At 38.5% G+C, this 27333-nt stretch overlaps 1 protein-coding gene and 1 long non-coding RNA gene across 3 annotated transcripts in view; one reads left to right on the top strand and one right to left on the bottom strand.

The window, feature by feature from the left end:
* slc6a5 (solute carrier family 6 member 5) overlaps nucleotides 1–25742 on the top strand; it is a 33064-nt gene extending 7322 nt beyond the window's left edge. For both annotated transcript variants that reach the window (XM_024295999.2, XM_024295998.2), the window contains 11 exons: nucleotides 1503–1653; nucleotides 1933–2065; nucleotides 4026–4160; nucleotides 4259–4362; nucleotides 4586–4710; nucleotides 4857–4969; nucleotides 10583–10714; nucleotides 10897–10996; nucleotides 14005–14105; nucleotides 17254–17421; nucleotides 21326–25742. In XM_024295999.2, the coding sequence (XP_024151767.1) occupies nucleotides 1503–1653; nucleotides 1933–2065; nucleotides 4026–4160; nucleotides 4259–4362; nucleotides 4586–4710; nucleotides 4857–4969; nucleotides 10583–10714; nucleotides 10897–10996; nucleotides 14005–14105; nucleotides 17254–17421; nucleotides 21326–21481 (1418 nt within the window). In that variant the 3' untranslated portion in view covers nucleotides 21482–25742. The remainder of the gene's footprint in view (nucleotides 1–1502; nucleotides 1654–1932; nucleotides 2066–4025; nucleotides 4161–4258; nucleotides 4363–4585; nucleotides 4711–4856; nucleotides 4970–10582; nucleotides 10715–10896; nucleotides 10997–14004; nucleotides 14106–17253; nucleotides 17422–21325) is intronic.
* LOC112161038 lies at nucleotides 5602–17684 on the bottom strand. Its single transcript, XR_002921774.2, has 3 exons — nucleotides 17647–17684; nucleotides 17314–17431; nucleotides 5602–5962 (listed from the first exon to the last, which is right to left on the bottom strand). It is a non-coding gene; the product is annotated as an uncharacterized LOC112161038 (long non-coding RNA).
* Nucleotides 25743–27333: the final 1591 nt, after the last annotated feature.

The following is a 27333-nucleotide window of genomic DNA, read 5'->3' as shown; positions in this document are numbered from 1 at the left end:
CAAAGGATGCACAAAGAGAACCATCTCCACTTTAAAAGATCCTGGCCAGATTGGAACCGGGCCTTGTCAATGAGAATCAAAAGTGCTGACCACTACCCCACTGTGCCGCTCTCAGCAAAGCACATTCCAACAAATAATATAAATATATTAACTAAATTAGAAATGAATGAATTAATTTATATTCACTATTTTTTATATAAAATATGTATACATTTTATATTAAAAATGTTGTATATGCAAATTACTAAATAAAAAATTTAAATATATTCACTAAATTTAAAGTGAATTAACTAATTTACATTTACTAATTTTTATATAAAAATATGGGAGGTTTTTTTAAATGAAAATAAAAATGGCATTTAATTTTTTTAAATATTTAATATATAAACTAAATTTAAAGTGAATTAACTAATTTACATTTACTAATTTTTATTTAAAAATATGGGAAGTTTTTTAAAATGAAAATAAAAATGGCATTTAATTTTTTTAAATATTTAATATATAAACTAAATTTAAAGTGAATTAACTGATTTAAATTAACAACTTTTTTGTATAACAAAAACATAGAAAAATAATTAAATATTTTTTAATTAAATGTATAAACTAAATTAAAAGTGAATAACTAATTTAAATTAAGTAATTTCTTATATAAAAATAAGTAAAACATGTATATAAAAACTGTATATAAATATATGAAAAAATATATTAAATAGATAAACTAAATTAGAAGTTAATTAATTAATTTAAATAAACTATTTTTACTTTTTATATAAAAATCTTATATTAAGAAAAATGTATAACATTTTTTATATAAATATATAAACTCAATTTAAATTAAATTAACTCATAAACAAAATTAAAAGAAATAGACATGTACGTAACACGATTGGCAAATTACATACAAACATAATCTCAAATGCAAAAAGTGCTCCATAATTAAAATGAAAAATGTGTCTATTTACAATACATATTGATTTTTCTGTACTTTTGACTGTTTTAATAGCGTAACATTGCTAAATCTGCTTTATTATTTAAAAAAAAGCATTTTTTTCCCCCATGTATGACACATGTATGTTTGCAGGAACGCTCCTATTGAAGAAAATTTGCAATATGTGTCAAAGGAAATAATTACTTTTCTGTTCTATGTTTGTTATTTAGAACATATATTAATTTGTGGGATCTTAACAATGTTGCTAATATTCAGTTGTCAAAGAAAATTCTAGCAGACACTGTAAAAAGTGAAACAAAAAGGACTTTTGTTTCAAGAAATTGTCTTAATTTCTATCTTATGAGAAATACAACCGTATCAAGAACGTTTTTCTCAACTTTTTGCTGCTTATTTAAAGAAAAATCCACCAGTGGGGTGAGAATTTATGACTTATTTTGATGGAGCCTGTTTTTACAGTGTACTGTAGTGAACTTTTTTTGGGATTTTCTGCATATGTGTGAGCCACCATCCCAGTCTCTCCCAGTTCACCTATGTTGGTTTCTGATTGGAACAGACTCGTGCATCCTGCGCGACAGAAACACCATTTCAGTCAAGAACTCCAGCTTCTGTCTGTCTGCAAACGCCGTGGGGAACCTGACCAAACTGTTGAACATGAGCATGGACGCCAACAAAACCTACGTCAGCCCCAGTGAGGAGTACTTTAAGTGAGTGTCTGTCTGCGACTCTGCAGAATCAAAGCAAGAGGACTTGAAAAATACCTTCCTTTGAAAGGTTTTGCTGCAACAAAACCTTTCAAAGGAAGGTATTTTTATATAAAGAGAAATAAAAAGATCCTAAAACAATAATTTTATTGAAAGCTTTCTTATTTATCTGTGACACAAATGCACAATAAGTCCATCCACTGCTCCTATATAAACTAGAATATTGTCCACATAACTGATATTTGTGTCCAAGCTGTGTGTGACTCTGAGTTCTTCCTGCAGGTACAATGTTTTGCACATTTCCAAAGGGATTGAATATCCAGGAGACATCCGCTGGCCTCTGGCCGGCTGCCTGTTTTTGGCCTGGCTCATTGTCTATGCTTCTCTAGCCAAAGGAATCAAGTCGTCAGGAAAGGTAACAAAAAAATTCAAACCATTCTTTTCTATGAATTGAGAGCTTGAATTGAGTCAGGCTCAACCTCTTCATTTTGTACATTAGTTTTCTTCTATTTTTCTTTTTTTCTTCTTCTTGCAATTATGCTAATAAAAACAAGGCTTCCATGCTGAAAAAAGTCAAATTAGATTTGACCAAATCTTCCTTTTAAAACTCAGAAGTCTGCTTTACAAACGGTGATCTGCAACCTCCAACACTTCCGGTTCAATTTCTCCCAGCCTTTACAAAAATTATTATTATTTTTTTATATTTTTGTTACTATTATGATTTAACTATTGTTTTTTTGGTATAATTAAACACAGACACAAGGACAAGGAAACACAAAGAGAAAATAGGCATTTTTTAAAATATTAAAATCGTTTTGAGAGAGGTTTGCGTGACTTCTTTCAAAATAAAAGACATCCTGTGTCACATCTCAATGCAGAAACTGTAGTAGTAGGTAGTGTAGTGTCAGCAGTGATTAAAAATACAGTTTATTTGATCATTTTTGGAAGAATTAATGCTCATAATTAACAAAAAAAAACATTTGTTTCTTCAAATTTAAGTGTTGACGTCCATCAGATGTTAAAACATACAGACTGAATACAGTGATATTGTTTGTGGTGTCCCACAAGGCTCAATTCTAGGACTCCTAATATGCAACATAATAATTAATATAATTTATGTTAAAACTGAAATGATATATTTTAGATTGGCTTTTAATTATTGTTTTTTTTAATTATTTATCTTATTTTCTTATGCTTTTCATACAATTTTTCTAAATTTTTTTTGCAATTGATCTGACAAAAAAGGTCTTGCATCCTTGAAAAAGGCAAATTGGGTTTTATGATCATTTTTTTTTGTTATTAATAAAACACAAAAAGAAAATAGCCTTTTTTTTAAATGCTAAAATAATTTGTAACTAAGAGGTTAGCGGGACCTACTTTCAAAATAAAATACATTCTTTGTCACATCTTAATATCAGTGTCTCCCACTGACATGGTATAGTGTCAGCAGTGATTAAAAATGTTTTATTTGATCATGTTTTATAGTCAAAAATTTCTAAAATTCTAAAAGAGTTAATGTTAATAATAAACAGAAAATTAGTGTCTTCTAATTTACTTTGATGTTAAAACATACAGACTGAATAGGAAAGATATCGTTTGTGGTGTCCCGCAAGGATCAATTCTAGGACTCCTAATCTTGAATTTAATTAATAATACTATTTATTTGTCAAAACTGAAATTATATATTTTAATACTTTCAAAATGTTATTGTTTTTCATTTACCTTATTTTTCTGTCCTTTTCATGTATTTTTTGTGTGTATTTTTAGGGCACTTTTTAATGCAATTGTTAATTCAATCAGGTAATTGAGTGAACCGAATAATATTTTTTTAGCTGTAAGGTGCACTTAAAATCTTAAAACTTAATCAAAAATTGAAAACCCGCTTTATAATTTGGTATGCCTTAAGCATAGAAATATTTTTAGAATATTTTAGTTAAACTTTTGTTAAACTACAAAACCGATCCGCTTATTATAGTCACTGTGCTCAACAGCCTCAACGAGTAATCCTTGACTTTACATGTTTTTATTTTAAGCTTCACCATTACTTATTTGTTATTCTTCTTTAACCAGAGAGCCACATGAAGGGGTTAAAGAGTTGCATGTGGCTCCAGAGCCTCAGGTTGCAGAGCTCTGATCTAGAACTTTTGACAATCATGCGTCGCCCTCTGCTGGACAGAAGGTGTTGGTGCAAAACATCCTTAAACTGAATAAAGGAATATACAAGATCTTTCACAATCTTAGGGCTCACCAATGTTTTTGAATTACACACATTTTACATATAAAAACTTTAAATATTATAATTACACAGTTTTTCATGTTTAATTAAATGTAATCAAAAACTGAGCCCTTCCTCTAATGTGTTTCTGTTCCCCCAGGTAGTGTATTTCACAGCAACATTTCCCTACGTGGTGCTGATCATCCTCCTGATCAGAGGAGTGACCCTCCCCGGCGCCGGGGACGGCATCCTTTACTTCATCACGCCTAAATGGGAGAAACTGAACGATGCAAAGGTGCCAAACCCCTTTTTCCCCCTCCTCCTCAAACGACGTAGTTGTCGTGCAGCCAAAGCCTTCCCGTTGTCCTCACCTGCAGCTCCTCTCCTCTGCAGGTATGGAAAGACGCAGCGACTCAGATATTTTTCTCTCTGTCAGCTGCGTGGGGAGGTTTGATCACGCTCTCCTCCTACAATAAGTTCCACAATAACTGCTACAGGTAAACACTCAAAAGGTAAACTATTCTCCTGTTAGACACATTTCACTGCAGATGCATGTTATTGTGTCTGTAATGTCTGACTTTGGTGTTGAACGTGTGTTCTTCCACCAGAGGGCGCTGTTTACCTTCTGTCTCTTACACAGAGGGAGATGAGTTGAGATCCGGAGGGCTGAGAGGGACGTTTGCTCACTTTGCTTCTCTCCGTCTCCTTGTGTGTTCACAGGGACACCATTATAGTGACGTGCACAAACAGCGCCACGAGTATATTTGCTGGCTTTGTCATCTTCTCTGTCATCGGTTTCATGGCTCATGAGCTGAAGGTGCCAATAGAGAAGGTGGCAGACGAGGGTAAGAGCAGGCAGAGTGACCTGCTTTGCTCAATAAAACAGTCGAATCATTTCAACACTTTGAAAGGAAGATCTATAGATCTTTATTTAGATTAAATCTGTACATACGTGTGTGTGTGTGTGTGTGTGTGTGTGTGTGTGTTTTAGGTCCAGGCATAGCATTTGTTGTGTATCCCGAGGCTCTGACCAGACTCCCCCTGTCTCCTTTCTGGGCAATCATCTTCTTCCTGATGCTTCTGACTCTTGGACTGGATACCATGGTAACCACTGCTCCTGAACTACATGAGTGCTGCAATATGTCAGCTTTGATGTTGTCCACAAGTTGAATTTTTTATTTCACCTTAAGCATAAAGTGGAAATTTAAGACAGAAGCAACTTAAAAAAATATTTCACGACTGTTTTGTTTCTTTTCTTTTTGTAGCTAACAATCCACAATGAAAAAAAAGGTTTAATACATTTTACATTTAAACAAAACATAGTTTTAGTTATGGCTGATTTGACCACTTGGGGGCAGAAGAGCATCACAAAATATTGTCGAAACTTTCATACAAATGATTGAAAAAATGTACAAGAGAATCATCAATAAAGGTAAATCCTAAACTCTGTTATGACTGATTTACTTAGATGGATTTGCTGAATTTGAGGTTAGAAACACAGAAATATAGACTCATTTAATCACAACAACAAAGGTGAAAATCAACAATGTTTGATTTGAGGAATGTAAAGACACAGAAATATCCAACTATTTTTTCATTTTGTAACCTGCTATGTCCCTTTTGGGGATGTGGGGTTGCTGGAGCCTATCCTGGCTATAGTTGGGTAAATGTGGGGTATGCTCTGAACAAACGAGTGACACATTGTAAAGAAACAACACATGGAGAAAACACCTTTTTGGAAATAACAAAGTAATGCAGATCCGACACTAGAAAAAAAATCCAACAAGTTAACTACTAGTGTGAGAACCAGGGATTAAGCGAAATAGACAGAAAAAAAGTTTTTATTCTTTTCAAGCGTTTGATTGATCTTTTGGAGTAATGCTCCATGATTTCTGTCAGAAACCCGAGTCTCTTGACTCGCAATTAGTCTGGAGTAAACACTTAAGTGGCACCTTGAAGGGAGGCATAAACAGTGCATAGGCCCTGACCCAATTAGCACGATTCTCCACGCACAGCTCCCGCTGCGACTGATTCCTCCTGCAGCTCTCCAGGTGGTTGAGCAGAGGAGGGAGCATGACTCGAGGAGTCAAAGTTGACCTGAAAATTTCAGAGCAACAAAAATGAAGTCAATCTTGTCACATAAGTGTAAATCAGTTTTCTTAATATCTAGAACATCATTTTGTTGCATTTCTTACTAAAAAATCTTCCCAGAGAATACAGAGTGGTGAACTTTGCCACCAGCAGGTCATGGGTCAGGTCATAGGACCGGGGTCTGAAACCCTCAACTCTGACAGAGCCATTCGACCCAGTAGGAGCCATAAAGTTTTCCTTCACCCTTTAAAAATAAGACACTGATTTATATTTATGCTATTGTTACTACTATAATAAACATAAATGAACTGTTGTTCATTAATAAAACACAAACATTAAAAGAAAATAGCATTTTTTAGACTTTTGACAGATGTTCCTTTCAAAATAAAAGAAAGACATCCTATCACAAAAGTAGAAAGTGTAATGTCACCGGTGATTAAATAAATAGTTAACTTCCCTGTTGTTGTTGCATCTCTGCCAGAAATGTATATTTAACAAACCAAAATGAAATCTGAGCTAATTAAGTAACCCTTGCTATATTTTTCAAATACACTAAAAGTTCTTCAATTTGTTTCAAAAATAGAAAATCAGCTTTATAATCCGGTCCGCCTTAATACTGGTTGTGCCATCCATTGATTTTTTGTTGTACAACATAGGACGCACAAAAGTGTGTCAAAATGTTCTTCAACTGTTTGTAAATGAGTTAAAGCTTAAGTTAGTTTATTTTTTCCCCCTTTTCTACTTTTTCACTTCTTACTTTGTAGTTACTTTTTAACATTTAGAAATATTTTCTTTAATAAAAGAGCCACAATGGCTGACGCCACTTTTCTCCTTCAAAATCTGCTGGAATTATCGTATTAACAATTAAAAAAAATACACTAAATCAAAGAACATGAACACTGGAGCTTTGGTGTTGAAGGGTCCACTGCAGAAATCTCACTAATGTAACTTCAACTAACGCTCCTGTAAATCAGGGTTACCTCTAAAGTCCCTCAGTTGTGATCCTAAGCGAGCTAATCCTCACAGAGCACATGGAGCTTTGTGATGCTTCTGTGTCAAGCAGAGGAGCAGAGCCTCAGCGGTGCATTAAGACACAAGTCAACAGGAGCACTAAGTGATGTTCCTCTGCCTCTGCAGCAGCGGCTCACACAGGAGGGCTGCTGGCTTTGTTGTAGAAAGCAGCATGGTGGTAATAGGCCTGAGGTGCTGACAGGAAATTAGTTTTGAAAGCTGGGAGGAGGGAGGGGGTGTCAGAAAGCCTGGTGCTTCACCAAGTTCTGTTTATAAATTCATGCACTGATCTGTGGGTTCAAAACCGCTTTTGTCATCAATGTTATTCCGCAGGCTGGCTCCGCTGTCTGCCTTCTATTACTGTAAACCTAATCCTTCCTGCATTTTTTTGTGCAGACAAATTCACTTTTAAATTGTTTTTCGAAGCAAATTAATTTCTGAGGAGCTGAAAACAGAGGAGTTCAAGTCTTGACAGGAGAACCTGAGCTGATTAAAATGAGATGCTTGGATGGTGCAGACCTTCAAGCAGGAAACACAGTGTCGTCACTGAAGTTCTTCCTCCATGTTGCAGCGGTTTCTGTTCAGTCATGTTTTAGACTGAACTAATCTATCTTCTGCGGTCTGTTATTTTTATGATATCAGTTTAAAAAAAAACCTTGAAGACTAGCAAATAGTATTTTATTAAATTAAACAATTTTGTAAGTTTTTAGTAACAATAATAATAAAAAATAGTTACATTATTGACCTTTTTCACGGTGACATAAGACAAAATGGCGAAAGGGCCGAAATTGTGAAGTGACTTCTGGTGTTTGGGTTTAGAACGGTAAAGTTGACAGCTGAACACTGTTTGATACAATTTTTCCTAAATAATTTAAGGAAACCTTACCAATTTCAACAGAAAAAATTACAATTTTATTCTGAGTTTCCTGTTGATCTGTATTTTCATTTCCTCTCTTAGAAGGAGCTCGCTAGCTTGCTACAGCGTAGCTTGCTATCACGCTACAGTGGAACTTGCTAGTACGCTACAGAAGAGCTTGCTAGCTTGCTACAAAGGAGCTCGCTTGCTCGCTACAGCTGGCTAGCGTAGCGAGCTAACCCACTGAGTGCCCACTTAAGCCAATTTGGGCAAACACAAGTGGGGCCACCACAGAAACTGCAGACAAACCATTCGGGGCCCCTATTTTCTGCCCACTTTTAAACCATGTGGGGCCCACTTGGTCGTCCTGGCAGGGAAATGCACGTAGGAAATGTGTATGAACATTTTCTCTCTACAGGCTCACAGAGTCGTCTAAGATCCTAAAATCTTGCACGGGCCACCTGCGTACCCCATACAGGTTTGCCCATTTTTTGCTCGCAGACTGTCTGTATCCACCTTCAAGGGCAGGTGTGACTAAGGCATAAGGCGAAAGGTATTTGTAACTTCCACTGATACAGTTTCCAGGCTCTAGTAGTCTAAATCCACACTGGAATTCCTCAGATAATCCATTATCCTGTAGATCTGCAATTAGTTGTTAGGACACAGAGAAACCCCTGCAGATCCTCCATAACCCAGCAGAGCATCTGGTGTTCGATCATCTAAAAAGGTCATGTCAAACCACTGTTGGCTAAACTCTGCTGGAAAGCCATGCCTGCATGAATCAACTTTAAGTGACCAGCGCTTGCTAACAGAGTGGCTGCAGGGCACGCACCCAGCCTCCTAAAACTCATACACATAAAAACTGAGTGAAAAAAAAAATCACCAGAACACATCTGTTTTACCCGGGCAGGGCAGCAGCTCTCGGGGGCAGCGAGCGCTGTAAAGAACTGCTATCACTCAGCACAGGAACTGTTTGCATTTCTCCACTCGGGGCAGTGGTACAGGGCCATCAGAGCACCAGCAGACTGATGAACTCGAATAACTTACAGACAACGCCTTAAACAATTTGAGTGCACTTTCCACATGTTTATAATTTGTTTCAGATAATTATATGAATTGTATTTAAGTGTCAAAAAGATCAAATTCTTTGTTTTTCAATCAAACTCATTGGGGATATTGTGTCTTGGGGATCTTTCGATCACATCAATCTCTGACACCTGTGATAATTAGATTGCCAGGTGAGTTCAATTAAAAAAAAAAACTACTAAATACGGATATATCAAATTAGTAAGCAGAGCAACATTTTCAAGCAGTATAAAAAAGAAAAAAAAGATCTTTGCTGCTAAAAAATGTGAAATAGTTGAATGTCTTAAACATGTGATGAAAATATTGGATATTCCAGGAAAACTTAAAGGGTAACCAAACCTTAAATCAACTTTTTTTTTGTCTGTTGATCTCTATAAATGGGGCTTTAAAAGTGCTGTCTGTTGGTCATTGACAAATTTTGACAAATTAAAATAACATTTTTTAATTCTTGAAAATATAGTCCAAAAACGTATGTGTGCTGCCCTCTACAGGTTAAATTGAGGTATTACATTTGAATTTCATGATACAAGTTTCAGAAGTCTGATGTCATGATCTGCAGCTCCAGTAATGATGACAGTCCTGTTCCTCAGTCCCACCCCTCTGACTGGATTTTCAAATTTCAGCTGTGGGTGGAGTCAGCCTCCAACTGCCCTGTTTGGTTACCCTTTAAGTGTGATCCTCTTACTTCAGAGATTTGTGGCTGATTCAGACCCACACGGGTTGGTGCAGATAAAGGCAGAATGAGGAAGGTTCTCCCTGCATTAATTGAATTAAATTTTTTTTTTTAACCGTATTAACCCCATGGCCTAACCCTAATGCTTACATGTGGAGCCATGAGTTCAGCTGAACAGAGCAAAGAATACTTAGAAAACCTAGTAGGAAGAAAGAACGAGAAGAAAATTAGAAATGAAAATGAAAACAAACAACTTATTTATGAAACTAATTTACCTGCACAGAGACCTATATAGGGCATTCAGAAAAGCTTGTATTGATAATAAATGTTGTTCGGGATGTGATATATTCACTGTGTGATATTTGGGATCAGGGATGGCTGGGGAAAGGTTTCAGGGATGGACATGGATCGTGCACCACCACTCTTCCTCGGCCAAGAGGCACCTTTTATCTTATCCTAACCCTGGCTAACATCCCTGAACTGAATCCCTAAACCTAACCCAAAGGGGTGGCCCAAACCACCCTCTCTAATCATCAATTAAAACCTTTCCCTTTCAAGTCTTGACTCTAACTCCCATGTCTTTCCGGCAGCTCCAATTTAAAGCACACTCTCACCAGAACGAGTGGATGGGTGAGGCGTGGAGCCCTACTTCTGGGAGGGTTGTGTGGGTAGAGTAACGTGACATGTGCATAACTGGAAAGCCGCTGACATTATCAGCTGATTTACGTCGATTGCATAATCACGTCACTATGTTAAGACTACTTTTCTCTGCTTCAGAATCCGCTGGGATTAAGCTAATTGTGTAAACGGCTGAAGGCAGTTAAAGGATTGTCAACACTGGAGCTTAAGCCACAGTGAGAACCTTAATTGTCAGAGCAACGGTGGTTCCCATTGAATGTTGTTCCCCCAACCCTATGAAGCTGCTTTGATCTGTTCGGTAGATACTAATTTGTATCATCTCGCTTTTCTTTATTCTGTCTTCCGCTCTGCCCCATCACAGTTTGCCACCATTGAGACCATTGTAACGTCTGTGTCGGATGAGTTCCCCAAGTACTTGAGGAAACACAAACCGGTCTTCACACTGGTCTGCTGCGCCTCCTTTTTCATCCTGGGTTTTCCTATGATCACAGAGGTACGACACAAGCACTTAACATGAACTCTTTGGCCTCAAGAGGCCAACCTCAGTGAGTAGGTTGGGACTTCTTCTCTGATGATGTGAATTTTTCCAAAAAATAGCAAATGAGAGGTGGACTTTACTGTGGTAAAGGCAAAGAGAGAGGTGGAAAGGTTGTTTATTGTGTTGTACTGTTGCAGAATGGGATGTACATGCTGCAGCTGGTGGACACGTTTGCTGCCTCCTATTCTTTGGTCATCATTGCTATCTTTGAGCTTTTGGGGATTTCTTATCTCTATGGTAAGTACTTTAGCAAATAGCCTCTTTTTTAAAATCTCAACCCATATAATGTATATCAGGGGTGTCAAAAAATATAAGGATGTTGGGAAAAAAAAGCAAGTTTCTAGCCCATTCCTGTGGGGGGTTATGGTTATTTAAAGAAATGGCTGTGATGTGCAATTCTGCCACTAGGGGGACCAAAAGAAAACTAAAACTGGCATGATAAGAGATCAAGAAATAGATGGCATTTCTTTGTAAGCTTGTGCTACGTCCCAGTAAGATGCAGTTAAGTTCATAGCCAGCCTCACCACCATTAAAGTGTGACATCATAATTACCAAAATGTCGTCAAAAAGAAGAAAGAGCGCTGAGCTTTCCAGGAAAAATGAACAAAATAAAAATAAAGCTACAGATAAGAAGTTGACCATAGGTTATTTTGCTCTTACGTTACTGGTCCACTTAGGATTATACGGCTTGAATGTGGCCCGTGAACCAACATGAGTTTGAAACCCTAATGTAGATCAATATTTATTTCAGAATGATCCACATTACTGCACCAATTTATAGAAAAATAGAATCTATTAAAAGGAGAAATGAAATGAACCAATCCCAAAAGTTGTTGGTTTTAGGAGTAACAGACAGTCACAGCCTATTCATTTTCTTTAGATGGATTTTCTTTTTGACAAGCAAAACTTAAGTGGTTGTTACTGAGGAGGCAGGGCAGCTGTCTGCCAAAAGTAAGTGGTTCAATCCCCTTACAATCTGAAGTGTGAAGGGGAAAAAGAGCTAAAGAAAAGAGAAAAGAGGATGATAAAACCTGGAGAGTACGGTGCTTTAAATGCTCAGAAAGTGAAGAAAAACTCTTAAAAAAAAAAGGATTTGATCTTTTTTGCTGTTTTTTTCATGCTTGTGATTTACTGAATTGTCCTAATATATATTTACCAAAGAAATACTTTTCAAAATATTATTCAGACATTAGTTTCACCAAACCAAAATTGAGCACAGATATAGAACAGTTAACTAGGGTTGGGCACCAAAATTTGGTTCCAAGTAGGGACCGTTATAATTAACGCAGCTCTACTGAGACCCAAGAAGCTGCTGGAATCAGTGCCGCATTTCGGTGCTTAGTTTCAGTGAAAGTCTATTTCTCTTAGGACATGTCAATCTCTTCTACTCTGTTCAGTATTTTGAAGTTCTAGATAATCCATCTGCCTTTCCTGTAATAGTGGGTGGGCTCATCTAAGACCGCTGACGGGGTGAGCACTCGCCACGCAGCGCTCGAATGTCTGGCTGCATTTCATAGCAGATCACAGAAGTTTGACAGGTCGCTGTGTCGCATCAGCCAATCAGGAACTCAGCTTTGGACGCGTAATGTTTTTAGTGACCCGATCAGCGGGTAAAATACTAATCTAATACAAGCATTTTTGTCCTCAATTTCCATCCATTTTCTTGACCTGAGCCTCGGAGGTTTACCAGGGCTCGTCTACGACAACTAAAGGCGGGATTCACTCCGGACAATTCGTCCGACTGTCGCAGCGTGGCGGTTCTTTGGCTGCAGCCAGATAGCCTCCTGGACATCAGCGGAGCTCGCTCATTCAATATGCCTGCAGACAGACAGCCGCTGCGGGGAGCACGGGCAGCCTGCTCGGGTCTCCTGAACTGTGATCTTTTACTTATTTTCATCGGGACAATCATAAAAAGGACCCCTATTTTCCTCCCTCTCGGATTAATGCAGGACAGCCTTCAAACTCAGTCACAGAGACACAGAAACACAGTGGAAGCGACTGTCATTCAGACACACCCCCAAGTGAGATAAAACCCTGGTAACCAGAAAATCTTGGAAGGATTTCTTTGTTTCTTTCATATTAGATTTTAGTAGAACTCTTCACAATAAGTAAACCTGATCGACATTATCTGTGCCTTCTATTCATTATAAGTGTAACATTCACAGACACCCCCATGCAGCTGCAGGGTCTACCTCAGGATCATCGCCGTGCGGTGAAAGAGGGGCGGGCCACCAGTTTGCGGCTCGGAGGTTGGGGAGCTCTGATTTAATGTCAAAAGATGACGACACCCAAAATGTCCATTTTTGACCAAGAGGTTTTAACCATTTGTCGAAATGCAACGACTTGGGAATGAAAATGTGTTGATTTGGGAAGATGTAGGTACTATTTTTAGTGAGGAAGTGCCAAAATTGGCACCGATTTGGAACCAGAACCGTTAATTTTGTATTAATCACGTGTTAACGTTTACAGCCCCCCACCCCCCACGTCACCTTGACTGAATATGGGAGTGCCTTCAGAAGCAACAGCTTCTAGCTATTTGTTGCTGTGCAACTTTTACTATAAGTGTTTGCAAGCCTTTTAAGTCAAACTTTAAGCGTTAACATAATTATAATCTGCTAAAACATGCAGAGAATGTCACGTCAGTGAGCATACTTTCTCCAGAGTTCCTCTCAGAAATAAGCTCCTGTACGCTCACGGACCCGAGCTTCTTGGCTGCTTTATCAGTTATGTTTGGAAATTTGAGACCTTCTGGTGAAAATATTGGCTTTGGCTCCGATTGTTCCTTGTAATTGTCCATTAGCCCCCACCTGTAATGCCCTTTGTGGTCGGCAGGGGTCTCTGTTGTGATGCATTATTCAAGCAGGACTCAGCTGCGCGTCACCACGCCGTTTCCGAGAGGCACGGCGGCCGGCTCCTCTGCAGTTTGTCAGAGCATCAGTACAGATGACATATTGAAATGATTGTGTGACTCTGCCTCTTCATGTCACTCACTGTTATCAGTCAATAAAGGCGCAGGAATGAAGCCATCTGCTCCCTCACAATTGCTCAGGAATGACAGATTCCGATGCCCCCCCCTCCCCCACTCCCCCCCTCACACACATCCAGAGATGGATGCAATCTGCTGATACCTTTTTCGAGGGACTTTATTAAACCTAGGTCATTTTCTGTGCTTTCACTTTCTTTCTATCACTCATTTTTCTCTTTTCTTTATTTTCCTCCTCCTCTCCTGTCTTCCACTGGTGCAGGTCTGCAGAGGTTTTGTGCGGACATCGAAATGATGATTGGTTTTCAGCCCAACCGATTCTGGAGAATCTGCTGGGCCTTTGTGACTCCAACCATTCTGACGGTGTGTTTGTTTGTTTGATTTTTTTTCATCGTCTCATTTTCAGACAAACCGCCACAGTCACCGGAGGAGACCGCGGCGGTTTGTAATGTGTCAATTGTGCTGCTTTCATTTTTAAGTCTATTCATTTGCTGTACAGACGGAGCAGAGTCGACCCCCTCCTCTAAAAACAAAAGTTATTTCCTCCTTGCTTGCCATGTCTTGCCACCAATTTTCAAGTTGTTTATGGTTGCCTCTGCATAACACATGGAAGTCTGTCAGTGCAGCTTATCAGGCAGATATATTTAGGCCCCAAGGCTGAGTGTGACATCGTTTTTATCTGTTTCAAACACTCACATGCATTCCCATGAAACACAATTTATGTATAACAGACAGTCATCTGTCCTTGCTGTCCAGGGCAGCGGCTTCACCAGCATGTCAGGGCGTGACACGGTTATGTCTGCAATTGTGAAGGAAACAGCTGCACCTCTAAAGCAGAGGTGACCATGATAAATGGGGCAGCAGTTAGCTCGGCTGGTCATCTCACTTCTTTCAAGAGGGAGGGGGTCAGATTTCTTTAAAGAACTCATTCATTCTTAGCCGCTGGCTGATGTCTCCTTTTTGTTAGGGGAGTAGGAAAAATTGAGTCTGTGAAATATATTTCATTCGGCAATTCTTGTATTGATTTCAAATGCTTCCAAAACGATTTTTAATTAATTATTTATGGGTAAACATGTAGAGTTTTTAGTATTAAAAAATGAATGAGCTTAAAAAAAGTGGCTGGGTGGCTCAGTGGGCTAGGTGAAGGGCTGACACTCAGGAGTTCTGGGTTCGATTCCCAAGGTTGTCCACTGATCCCCACCCAGATTGGGTCCTTAGGCAAGACCCTTGACGCTGCTGCCTAACTGGGTCCCTGTGCCCCTCAAGTATAGGGTTGTGTCAGGAAGGGCATCCGGCGTAAAAACTCTGCCAAATCTCTAATGCGAAACAGTGGGGGCTGTTACGCTGTGGCGACCTCGAAGGGATAAGCTGAAAGGTGAAGAAGAAAAATGGTACAGAGCTAAAACATTGTAGACATAAGATTTTTGTACGCTGTGTACCACGAAAAATCAGTTAGAAGTCAGAAACCACAACCAGAATTAAGGCAAACTAGATTATAAGACAGTTTTTCTGTTTTTGAACAATATTAAAGTGCACCTTATGAGTTGAGAAATACAGTGAGAGTCACAATTAGGGCCGCCACGATTGATCAACTATTCGACGACTAATCGACTATTAAAATAGTTGACGACTAATTTAATATTTGATTAGTCGTTACTTTATATTATATGGAGTCAGAGTGTAGTAATGTTGAAAGTTATAATAGCATTCTGCTAGCTTTTTGGACTATTTTGCCATTTATTAAGGTTTCTTAGTCTATTTTGGAGTTTAGCTAACATTTCAGCTACATGCTAGCAGTTTTGGCTAATTTAGGCTTTTTTCAGTTTTTTAGGCTCATTCGACATGTAACTAATATTTTAGCATGCTATCAGCTTCAGTGTTTTCAGCTAGTAGCTTCAGTGATTTCAGCTATCAACTTAAGCATTTTTAGCTATTAATTTCAGCATCTTTCAGCAATCATCACTAGCATCTTCAGCAGCCAAATTCAGCTTACAGCATTCACACTAGTATTATCACAGGTAATGTTATATATCGAGTTTTTAGTTAGTTTAATGCTATTGATAGTTAAGATTTATGCTTCAGATCCAATTTGCGCATGACCCAATTAGTCGACTAATCGGAAAAAAAAAAAAATCAGTGATTAGTCGACTATTAAAATAATCGTTTTTGGCAGCACTAATCACAATTTGCTCCAATTTATTTTTTGAGTTGGATTCATGTATATTTGGTAAATAAACTTTTTAGTTTACCAATATGGTAAAAACACTTTTTTAACCACTGCTGACATAACACTACCTGCTACTAAATTGGCAGCATTAAGCAGATTCTATATGACACAAGGTGATTTTGTCTGAAGGAAATAACGTGAACCTCTGTTGAAAGTTATAAACTATTTCATGTTAAAAAAATGATATTTTCAGTTTATATTTGTTTTATTCATACAAAAGAAGTTCATTTTTATTTATCATAATGGTTGCATTGACATACATATAAATCTGTTTCTTTGAGGCTTTTCTGGCTCCTGCTGGGTTTTATTCCATGAACATTTAGCTCTGTAGGTGTTGAAGGTTGCAGACCCCTGATCTAGTGTCAAATGTTCTGTCATTGGCCTCATAGTTGTTGTTACAGAGCTAAGCGACATGTACAGTATACATGTCGTGAACTGAAGTCATGATTTTTTTTGAGACACATATCGTATCATGATATGTATCGTATTGTGACACACATTATATCATGACACATATCGTGACCTGTACCATGATGTTACACATATTGTATTGTGACACGTATCGTAACAAGTATTGCATTGCCAAGCTCCTGCCAAAACACAATTAGACACTTTTTGTCATTTTTTTAAACTCTAATATCATTATCTGTGCTTTTTCAAACAAAACAGAGAATTTATAATTATTTCATTACATTTGGTTACAGTAGCAAACACAATTCCAAGTTTAGTTTGAACTCAATGACATTATACAACTACAAAAATATAAATACGTCTTTTGCAACATACAGATTTGGTTCCAAATAAAATTTCCCCCCAAAGTGCTGCAAAAGTTTCTGAGTTACTGTGGGTTTCATTTTTGTTAAGAAATAACTGAGGATAGTTTCATTGTTGGATTGTTTCAGACGAGGGATTTTACTAGCATGTATTCAGTTACTGAACTTGTGTTTTCAATACCTGGAGGACATTCAGGAATAATCTGATAATATAATGCGCTGCCTGTTTTTTTCGGTTGTTTTTGCCCATTTTCTTCATTAGTCTTGTAGTTGCACTCACATGGAACTGAACTCATTAGTTTGCATTCCCCATACATTTTGTCATTGCCTTGAGCCAGTTTACTCTCAGAGCAGCGAGTGCTTACAGGAGGAAACAACTTTTACAGAGATGAGCTTTCTAAACCCAAAGTGCTGTATTTTTCTCATTTTTATGCTACTGAAGCAGAACTTTTAGCATTTTGAAAGGACAAAGACAGAAATTAATGAACTCATGCCTTTTGGATGTATTCAGGGCATCCTGGGACTCAGTCTGTATCAGTGGAAGGTCATGACTTATGAAGACTACACCTACCCCACCTGGTCCATGATCCTGGGGTGGCTGATGGTCATCTGCTCTGTGATCTGGATCCCCATCATGTTCCTCATCAAGATGTACCTGGCACCAGGCTCCGTAAGCGAGGTGAGATTCCCTACAAAACAAAGCCGTGCTATGCAAATTCCAATACTGTCGCAGACTTTTGAAGAAATCCCTCTTTTGTTCCGTCTCTCAATATCGTGAAGAGACAAACCACAGACAGGAGGACTCATTTGGGAGTGATTCTGTAGGTCTCACTGCTCCTTTAAATGCTTTGATTAATGACTGATTAAGATTGTGGCTCTTTGTCAGAAATGTTTGCTTCCTTACCGTCTCTGACAGCACGCTCAATCAGGGATCATTCTCAGACTCTACAATTACACTTCTGTGCTTTACTCAACTACAATTTGGATTCATCACAGCTTTATTTTTATTCAAATCGGAGACAATAACATCTTTAAAAATATGTAATTTTAGGGTTACGAGAGAAGACATGTCGTTAGAGGAGGAAAAAGAGAAAAAGTGGAGATTGTTTTGAAAAATAAAAGGGACTACAAACAGCAGAGTTGATCTGATTTTGACATTTATTTTATTTGCAGCTCAAAAATGATCTCTTTCAGTTAGCGCCGTAATGTTTTCAATAAAAGAATTCCCTCATACCGTTATGTCAATCAAGACTGTGTTAATAAAGATACATTCTGCATTAATTTCCAATTAGCAATACTGTTCCTGACTTTTGTTTTCTTTTTGAGTTAGATTCATAAAAAAGTTTTAGCTATTTTAAAGTTTGTAAAAGCCTGATTCCAAGTCAATTTTCTTGCTGACTTTAGAGTGAAAACTAGATTTGGCTTTATTATTTTTAATAATTTTAGGGGTTTTTTCCCCCCTAGTGTGGATGTGAGATAAAACAACAGGAACACATCAGTAGGTTCTTAATGTAACCGCTAACCTTATCAAGGTATAAAAGTAGTTCACAGTTGTAATAGCAGTAGAAATCTGTGACAGAAGACGAACTAGAAAAAATTGAATTCTTAGAGAGAATTCAAATGGCTTCAAGCTGCTTTAAAAGACCCACCCTGATGAATCCTCTGTGTTTCTGGGGTTTTCAACATGTTCTTGTGGCAGTTTTTGATGATGGGGGACATGTACAAAGAAAATTATCCTTAAAATTGGATTTTAAGAGTTTATTTGTGACAATGAAAACACGCCCTTAAGCTCCCTGTTCTGATGCATCCACTTGTAGACAGTGACGTGTAGTGAGGTTCACGGCTGGTGAGGCACTGACATCATCAGTCAGATTTACAGACATATGAACCCTACAGAGCAGCTGATTCACCATTTGATTGACAACAGTTAAAGTGTGTTGTTTAAAATTACAGTTCAACATTTTCTTATGTTTACAACCTGTCGAATAAAAAAAGACTACAATTGTTGTTATTGACTTACTCTTACTTATAAATGAAGTATGTGCACAACCCCTTCAGAAGAAGCACATGAATAACCAGTTTATAGAAGTCTTCCTTTTCTTTCTTCAGTTTTAAAAGTCTCTCTGTCTCAGTAGAGATCACTACCAGTGACGTCTAAACAAAAGTTTGAGTTTAGACACAAGATCCTCCATTTAGAAAATGATGCTAAACAATATTGAAGAATATCTGGATGGCAGCTCATGACTTGCTACAGCTAATTCTATTATTCTTTTGCGGCGGTGTCACATTGTCCGGGCTTACTGGCGCCCTCTGTCTTGAAGCAGGTGTACTGCGGTGAGGAAGGAGTACTGATGTACTTCTAAAGTGCATTTTTTTAGGAGATAAAATGACTAAATGAGTCATAAACTGGTATCAATGTAATCAGACAGATGGTGAGAAACAGAAAAATGAAGTGTCTTTTATGATGAATGAATGAATAAATGAAATGGTTTATTTCAAGCAATCAGGTAAAAATATACAAAAAAGACACATATTACATAATCAATCACAAGTAGATTGCTTGAACGAAAGTGGGGGGAAGCAAATTTATATAATCCCACCCAGTTGGACCATACCATTTTCTTTAAATGAATTATCCAACATCTGGTTCAGGACTTATTATTAAATATTTATACCCTGGAATCATACATTCAGGTTATTAAGGATCCGTAAGATCAGTGATGTAATTAAATTTCAAACATCCACTGTATATTTTTGTAATGACTTGTCTTAGATTCATATCAAAGACAAGTTATTTAATTTAATTAATACCACAAATCTAAATATACTCAGACAGTTATGAACAAGAAAAAATCATCTACATCAATCAATACCAAAAATCCAAGCACATTCAGACCACCATCTCAAAAAACATCTCCTTCACCAATCAGCACAAAAATCCCAAACATACCCAGAAGATTAATAATCAAATGAATATATTCTGGACTCCCGGCACTGATCAATGCAAAAGATCCTCTAGACGATGATGATCCGAACACACAACAGACTCCCGGCTCAAAGTTGTACATTTGGAAAGCTCCAGTATCGTTTGGTTGGGGGTTTGAGAATGCTAACGGAGAACATGTGAACAGTGAGCTTTCATCAACAGGGCGGAGAAGAGGTTGCTCGGGGTTGCTCTGCGCCAACAGTCCTGCCTACATCTCAGAGGCAAACTTCTAATTAACTCCTGCCACTCTGCAGAACCTATGTACTAGAAAATGACAGTTTTGTTCATTTGGGCTAAAAATAGTTAAAAGACCACTTGGAGCGCTTTTAAAATAACTGTAAAGATATTTGGTGTGGGTTTTTGAAGGTGTCTTTGTACTCTTCATTTGAAACAGGTATTATTTGTCTGGATTCTATGCTTGGGTTTTTGTGGTGCTTTTGTCATGTTCTGTTTTCCCTGTTAGTCTCACCATGTTCAGGTTAATCATCCACATGTCTTCATTTAATCAACCTCCGTGTATTTAAATGTGTGGTTTTCTGTTCATTGCTGCAGATCATCTGTTCTGTTCTATCACCTTTTCTTTTTCTCCTTGGGTAATTAATATTTTTTAATTTATTAAATGTTTTAAATTCCTGTCACCACGTCTGGTCTCCTGCATTTGGGTCCTTCACCCGCCAAGTCCTGACAGAATAACCTGACCACCTTGGACCCAGCAGGAGGATTTTTGCTGCAGTGCCACCATTTTCTTCCACTGCAGTCCACGTCATTCCATGCCACGCCAGATGGGTTTTCCTGCAGCCATATATCAAGTCATATCGAGCCACGTCCACCAAATCTGTTCCTGAGGGGACTGTTGGGGCCATCCTTCAAGCTTCATGTTCCTGTGGAGGGTCACCGAGACCACGTCTTCATGTTCCCTGTCTCTGAGGATATTCACCGTTCATCCCCTTTTGCTGTATTTCCTGTTCTGGAGGATGGTGACTGATCCCCTTTCAAGTTTCCTGTTCCTGGAGAGAGTCGCTGGGACTGCTCCTCTTCTTGCCTGTTCCTGAGGAGGGGTTCTGATACCCCTCACATCCACCTGTCTGCTGGAACTCTGTTTTTTGGACTAGTTTTTGTTTTGTTTGTAAGGGTCCCCTCCTCTTGGATGTTTTCGGGCATCTGGGACCTGCCCTTATGGGGAGGGGTACTGTCCGGATTCTATGCTTGGGTTTTTGTGGTGCTTTTTTCATGTTCGGTTTTTTCCTGTCAGTCTCACTACGGTCAGGTTAATCATCCACAGCTGTCTTCATGTAGTTAATTAACCCTGTATTAACAGTAATTATCTGGTTTTAAGTTCATTGTTGCCGGGTCATCTGGTTTGTTCTGTCACCTTTTTTGTTTCTCCTTAGGTAGTTAATATTTTTTTAATTTATTCAATGTTTTAAGTTCCTGTCACCAAGCCTGGTCTCTTGGATTTGGGTCCTTCACCTGCCAAGTCCTGACATTATCAGGCAAATAGAAAGTGGTTGTTTGTACCCTTTATGGAACAGTGTTCATATTTAAGCGATTATGTGGGACTGCCATCTAACAAACTACTGTGTGTTTTATCCTGCAGCGCTTGAAGTTGGTCTGTTCCCCTCAGCCTGATTGGGGTCCTTTCTTGATGAAGCACAGAGGGGATCGCTACAAGAACATGATCGATCCTCTTGGAACCAACTCTCTGGGTCTCAAGCTGCCCCCAAAGGACTTCCATCTTGGTTCCTACCAGTAGCAGCCATCCTGCCAGCATCTTAATCACCACGTCTGACCAATTCAGTTGCCACTTGGAGGAGGTGGATGCCTTTGTCCACTCCTTTTCTCCGTTGTCTCGTTTGTACTCCACACTGTTTGCTTCTTGTCTTCTGCTGTTTCTTACAAATGTGGACACGGGATTCCTCTCCGTTCCCTTTACTTTTTGTGCAATTGCCTGTCTTCTCTCAGGGAGGAGCGGCTGACCAAGTGAAGCCTGCCTCTCTGCTGCTGCTGCTTCGTACTCAGTTAATAGGCTTTCTTTGCCTCCCACATATGTCCACTGATTACTCCAGAATCCTTCCCGGAGAACCTTATTCCGAAAGAAAAATTGTGTCATAAAATGACACAGCTCAGACTGCACTTGCAATATTAGACTCACTATAGCTGCTCCCAGTAGAGTTGTGTGTGTTTCTGTGCGTGTGTGTGTGTGTGCATTGCATTATATTTGTGTGTAGACATAATGAAATGTGTTGGAGTAAGCAGGAAGGAAGAAAAAAAAGAAAAATGCTTTAAGACATTGTTGGAAATCAGTGTTTGAGAAAAAATATCAATTATATAAATAATCCTAGAAAAAGTTTGCTTTATTATAAGATGCTGTTTCTATCTTGCAGTACAGTCATATCAGCTGCTACTCTTGCTTTGTTGAAAACAGATTACAAGATCTGCGATTTGTGCCTCCAACGTCCCAGTATTTAGATGCATTTAGACGTCCTCTTTCACAAGACTTCCTTTAACCTCTGAAGACTTGGGGACAATGTGCAATACCCGCTCCACCCAAGTATTAACTTGCGTTACTGTTGTATTATCTAATATGTAGAGTTCAGTCTTTTTAGCGTAGCTAGCCCCGCCACTTCAGGTCTCAGAATTAACCCTGTAGTTACTCTCTGTGCACTTACTTTGGATGCATAGTTCTAGCTGTTGGTGTTGTGATCTTCTAAGGCCATCTGTGACTTGCATTGTACGTCATCTTAGAGTAACATAAAATATTTAACTGTGTACTAATTCTTTCAACACAGAAGAAAGTGTTTATATGTAACTTATTTATCAAAATGAAGCTTTCCTTGCTACCCAATATTTTATCAAATGCACTCTGTGTGAACAGAAGACGTCTGTGTTGTTGCGCCCTCATAGTGGCCACGTGTGAGCAGATGAAGATTAGATGACTCCCTTCTCTGCCGAAAAGTGTGCTTTGTCTCTTGTAGCTTGTGGTAGAGCTCTGGGCACTGCTTTGTCCCGTCATCGTCATCTCTCCTGCTTCTCCGTGTGTCCTCCTGGAAACAGGGTCTCAGGTATACTCTGTCGGACTACTGAGGTAGTTGCAAGAACAGCAGCGTCCGCTGCACAGAGACCTTAACAGTGCCGCCGGCCTTTCAAGCTAAATGACAACAAAAGCTGTGGTAAAAGTGTCGCAGAGGAGAACAATGTTCTTGCTGAGGACTCAAGGCTTAAGTGCTTAGTTTTAACTTTCTTTGACTTACAAAGGAGTAAGCCAAAAGGATGATGTGAAAGGTAACACTAGGTTCACACTGGACGCGAAAGTGGCGTGGGGCGGAGTGCGCGCGGCATCCGCGTTTTCGTGCGATTCAAACCAGATGCACATTTTTTTCCGTGACTTCAGCTTTTTTTTTTTTTTGCCATCATGGGTAAATTCATAACCCAAAAATATTGCCCCATATTTCTTTAATTTATCTGTTGAGACACACAGAGAGAAGTGTTTGTGTCTGTCTGCCAGTCTGCGTTTTTTGTTTTTCTTTTTTTTGTGTGTGTGTGTTGTGATTGTATGTTTGTTTTCATCTCTACAGTCTGTTTAGATACAAAAACATGATCGCATTTGTTAATCGTGGCGCTTTATTTTGAAAACTCGGTTATACTTTGAAAATAAACCAGATTTTCTCATGTATCTTGATGTAACTTCTTGGCAGAATTGACGCGGATCGCTTGCATCTCGCGCACAAATTATAGACCAGATGCTGAAACTCTCCGCTGCATGGCGCGAGCCTTCCGCGGACGGAACCTATGGTGAGGTTCGGCGGAGGACTGCGGCACTCCGCTGAACCTCACCATAGGTTAACAAGGGCACCGAATGGAACCTTCACTCATCAAAGAAGGTTTTCTTTGGTGAATCGAGAAACACAAACTTAAAACAACGTTCCGTGGTGCTTCCGCTTCCAGTGTCAACCAGGCGTAATGGAGAATAAGTTGAATTTTGCAACTTTCTTTTTTGGCAATGTACTTCATTTGCACAGAAGGTACATTTTTTTCTCTGTCCGTCTGCTCTCTTCTGTCCACCAGAACCAGGCATTTAACTGTAATTTAGTGAACAGCTTCCTTCTGAGTCATGACTCAATCTTCTGAGGTTGTAAAAGTCATCTGCTGTTTCTTGCGCCGGCACAGCCCTGCTGGTGGTCAGCTTTGTCACTAAAGAAGAGTCATACCCAGCCATCAAATTTTACTTTTAAATCCTATTATCTTCAACTTAACAGCAGGCTTCTTCTCTGAAAGCCTTTAGTCTTTTGCACTCATTGACAACTTCCATCTGTATTTTATCAAGGTCCCGATTGGCCTGATTATGCTTTTAACTCAGCAGGTGTTAAATCACGGAGTGTTTTTATTGTAACAGCTGATAGAAGTTCAAGGATCTCTCTCTCTAAGCCATGTCTTTTGACAACCTTTGCCTGAAGATAGCACAGGTCTGATTTAGGTGTTGGGTTGTTTGAAAATGACACATAATCAATTTATGAGCACAAATATCCTGATGTTAAATTGTTAAATGCTTGCTGTGTTCCTTTAAAGATGTTTAGCCGTAATTGTTCAATTGTGATAATTATGTATGTCTGTGTATGCTTGTGTGCGCGTGATTGTCTCTGTAGAGCTGAATTCCATTCAACCGTCAATCAAACATGTGCATGGCCCATCTCAGAGTAGAGTGTAGGATGAAATGGAAAGGATCGTCCTTGTATGTCTCAGTTAAACGCACCTTCGTCACCTCTGACGATGGGAAGGTCGTCTTTGACAAGTCGAGAACTTAAAACAACGATCCGCTCCAAAGCTAACAAATATTTTTACTCTGAGTGTAGTTTGTGGTTTTTTAAGCTTAAAAATGATGTATTGTTCTTTAGTGGAACGCTAAAAATGCTAAACGCCTTCACGCCCTTAATAATTTTAAATAATTTTATTTAGGGGAACAGCTACAAAGCTGTGTGTTTCATGGCACCGTGTTTCCTTATTTATCGGGATTTCCCTTTTTTGGGCGTGAGAAAAATCAAAGAAATAAATAGTTGAGTAAATAAAAGCTCTAGGTTTAGTTAAGACCTTTCTGCTTCATGAAATGCACCAGATGAAAATGAAAAGCTTGCATGTGCAATTTGTGTTGCTGTCAGTCAGTGTCCATATATAAATCTATTTTTTCTCTTGATAGAATAAGCTGGTGCATGTTTACTTTAGAGAACGTTCCTAAAGTTGAGAAACAGAAGGTTGCTGTTGTCCATTTGCACAAGAGGAAAAAGAAAAACAGTAATTCTCTTGGCCTAAAATTCACTTATGGACAGTAACCAAAGAAAGAGTATTTTAAATGACCTTATCGTAATAATATAAACTATATAAAAAAAGGAATGTGTCATCAGCGTAGAGGAGGTTGAGATACTGCCATTCATATAATAAGTGTTCGTCAGTGTTTGCCAATACGTTACAAAACACCTTCAGGTAACCATTGGCCTTATAGATGTCCTCTAATGGTAGAATATTATATGTACTTCAAGAATAACACCACAGCATAGCTGTCTATCTCATGTAAAAATAGTATTCCTATTGTTATGTCTGTTGTGTCTTTTTGGCACCTTACTGTGGGACCTATGAATGCATAGGAAAAATTTCTAATTACTTGAGTAATGTCATATATTTCTGTGTGTTTTACGTGAGGTACTGCTGCCTATGGATATAGATATGTGCCTCCAACAGCCCATGACAGTCATCTGATTAAAAAACAGAGTAGATATTATGTTTCAAATATGTTTGAAAATGTGTGATGTGTAAAAAAAAATATAGAACATATGAATATATCATAAATGTGAAATGCATTTATTTATTTTTCACAATCATCAATCTTTGAGGCCCTACCTCAGTTTTCTATTTATCAATAGAAATGCAATTGGATTATAGTATATTTGCCAATAATAATATATAATCGCTATTCTATCATGAAATGTATAACATATGAATCAATAAATAAATGTTATTGTTAATTCTATGTGGCTTTCTTTTCAATTCTGCTGCAACCTGCCATCCACCTTCTCTAAATGCTGCTATCATAGCAACATGGGCATTTGAACCCCCACAGACACTAATACAACAGTCACACACAGTGGCGGTTCTACGTTGAATTACTCCATGGGCGAGACCCTCCCCAGGCACCCCACCGCCACCATAGAGTCACAACTGAAATTTGACAAAAGTCCAAGTACAAAGACTAACGCCACAACACGACGACAAGAGCCCAACAAAATGACAAACGCCGCAACACAACGACAAAAGACCAAAGCACAATGACAAAGCTGAAGCACAATGACAAAGCTGAAGCACAATGACAAAAGCCAAAGCACAATGACAAAAGCCACAACACGACGACAAAAGCTGACAACATGACGACAAGAGCCCAACAAAATGACAAAAGCCACAACACGACGACAAAAGCGGACAACATGACAACAAGAGCCCAAGCACAAAGACTAATACCACAACATAACAAAAAAAACACAACACGACAAAAGCCGACAACATGAGGACAAAAGCCACAATACTTTGATAAAAGCCATAATGCAACGACAAAAGCGGAAGCACAACGACAAAAGCCGACAACAGAACAATAAAAGTCGAAGCACAACAACAAAGAAGACAACATGAGTGTGCAACGGCTTTTGTTTTCGGCTTTTGTTGCAGTGCTTTGACTTTTGTCATGTTGTTGGCTTTTGTCGTGCTGTAGCTTTTGCTGTCGTCCTTCGGCTTTTGTCATTGGGCTTCCGGTTTTGTCGTCGTGTTGTCGTCGGCTTTTGTTGTCGTGCTTCGGCTTTTGTTGTCGTGCTTCGGCTTTTCTCACCTTGCTTTGGCTTTTGTCATGGTGTCATCAGCTTGTGTTATTGGCTTTTGTCGTCGAGCTTCAGCCTTTGTCGTCGTTGTGTGTAACTAAGGCCTTAAAGCTGCAGGATATACTCTAAAAAGATAGAAAGAATAAATCAGTTTGTTCACAATGAGGCAGTTTTTTACCCACCAATTCATAAAAATGATATGAATGAATGAAATGGTTTATTTCAAGGAATCAGGTCATAATACATAAATAACATATCACTTAATGAATCACAAGTACATTGCTTGAAAGGGAGTAGAAGGAAGCGAATTTATATAATCCCACCCCGACTCGACCATACCATTTTCTCTACATGAGATATCAATATCCGGTTCAGGACTTAATATCAAATATTAATAGATTCAGGCTATTAAGGATCATTAACATAATTAATGTAATCAAATTTCAAAGCATCCACAACAAATCATTTATATTAATCAGTAACAATAATCTAATATTCTCATTGAAAAATTAGACTTTGTGCAGATTGTATTCAAAGAATTATGATAATACAAAAAGTAATAATTAAATCATCTTCATGTCAGGATCTGGGCGCGGACACAAACGCAGGACACAGAATGGCTCAAAAGAATGTAATTTATTTTCTACAGCGTTGTTGCTGAAAGGCTAGAGCAGGGGTCTCAAACTCGCGGCCCGCGGGCCATCTGCGGCCCGCAGGATGATGATTTGCGGCCCCCGTCTTCATATGAAAG

Source organism: Oryzias melastigma, linkage group LG3, assembly GCF_002922805.2.
Source record: "Oryzias melastigma strain HK-1 linkage group LG3, ASM292280v2, whole genome shotgun sequence".
NCBI lineage: Eukaryota > Metazoa > Chordata > Actinopteri > Beloniformes > Adrianichthyidae > Oryzias > Oryzias melastigma.
Note: the sequence above shows the minus strand (reverse complement) of the source record. Positions and strands in the feature narration are given on the sequence as shown.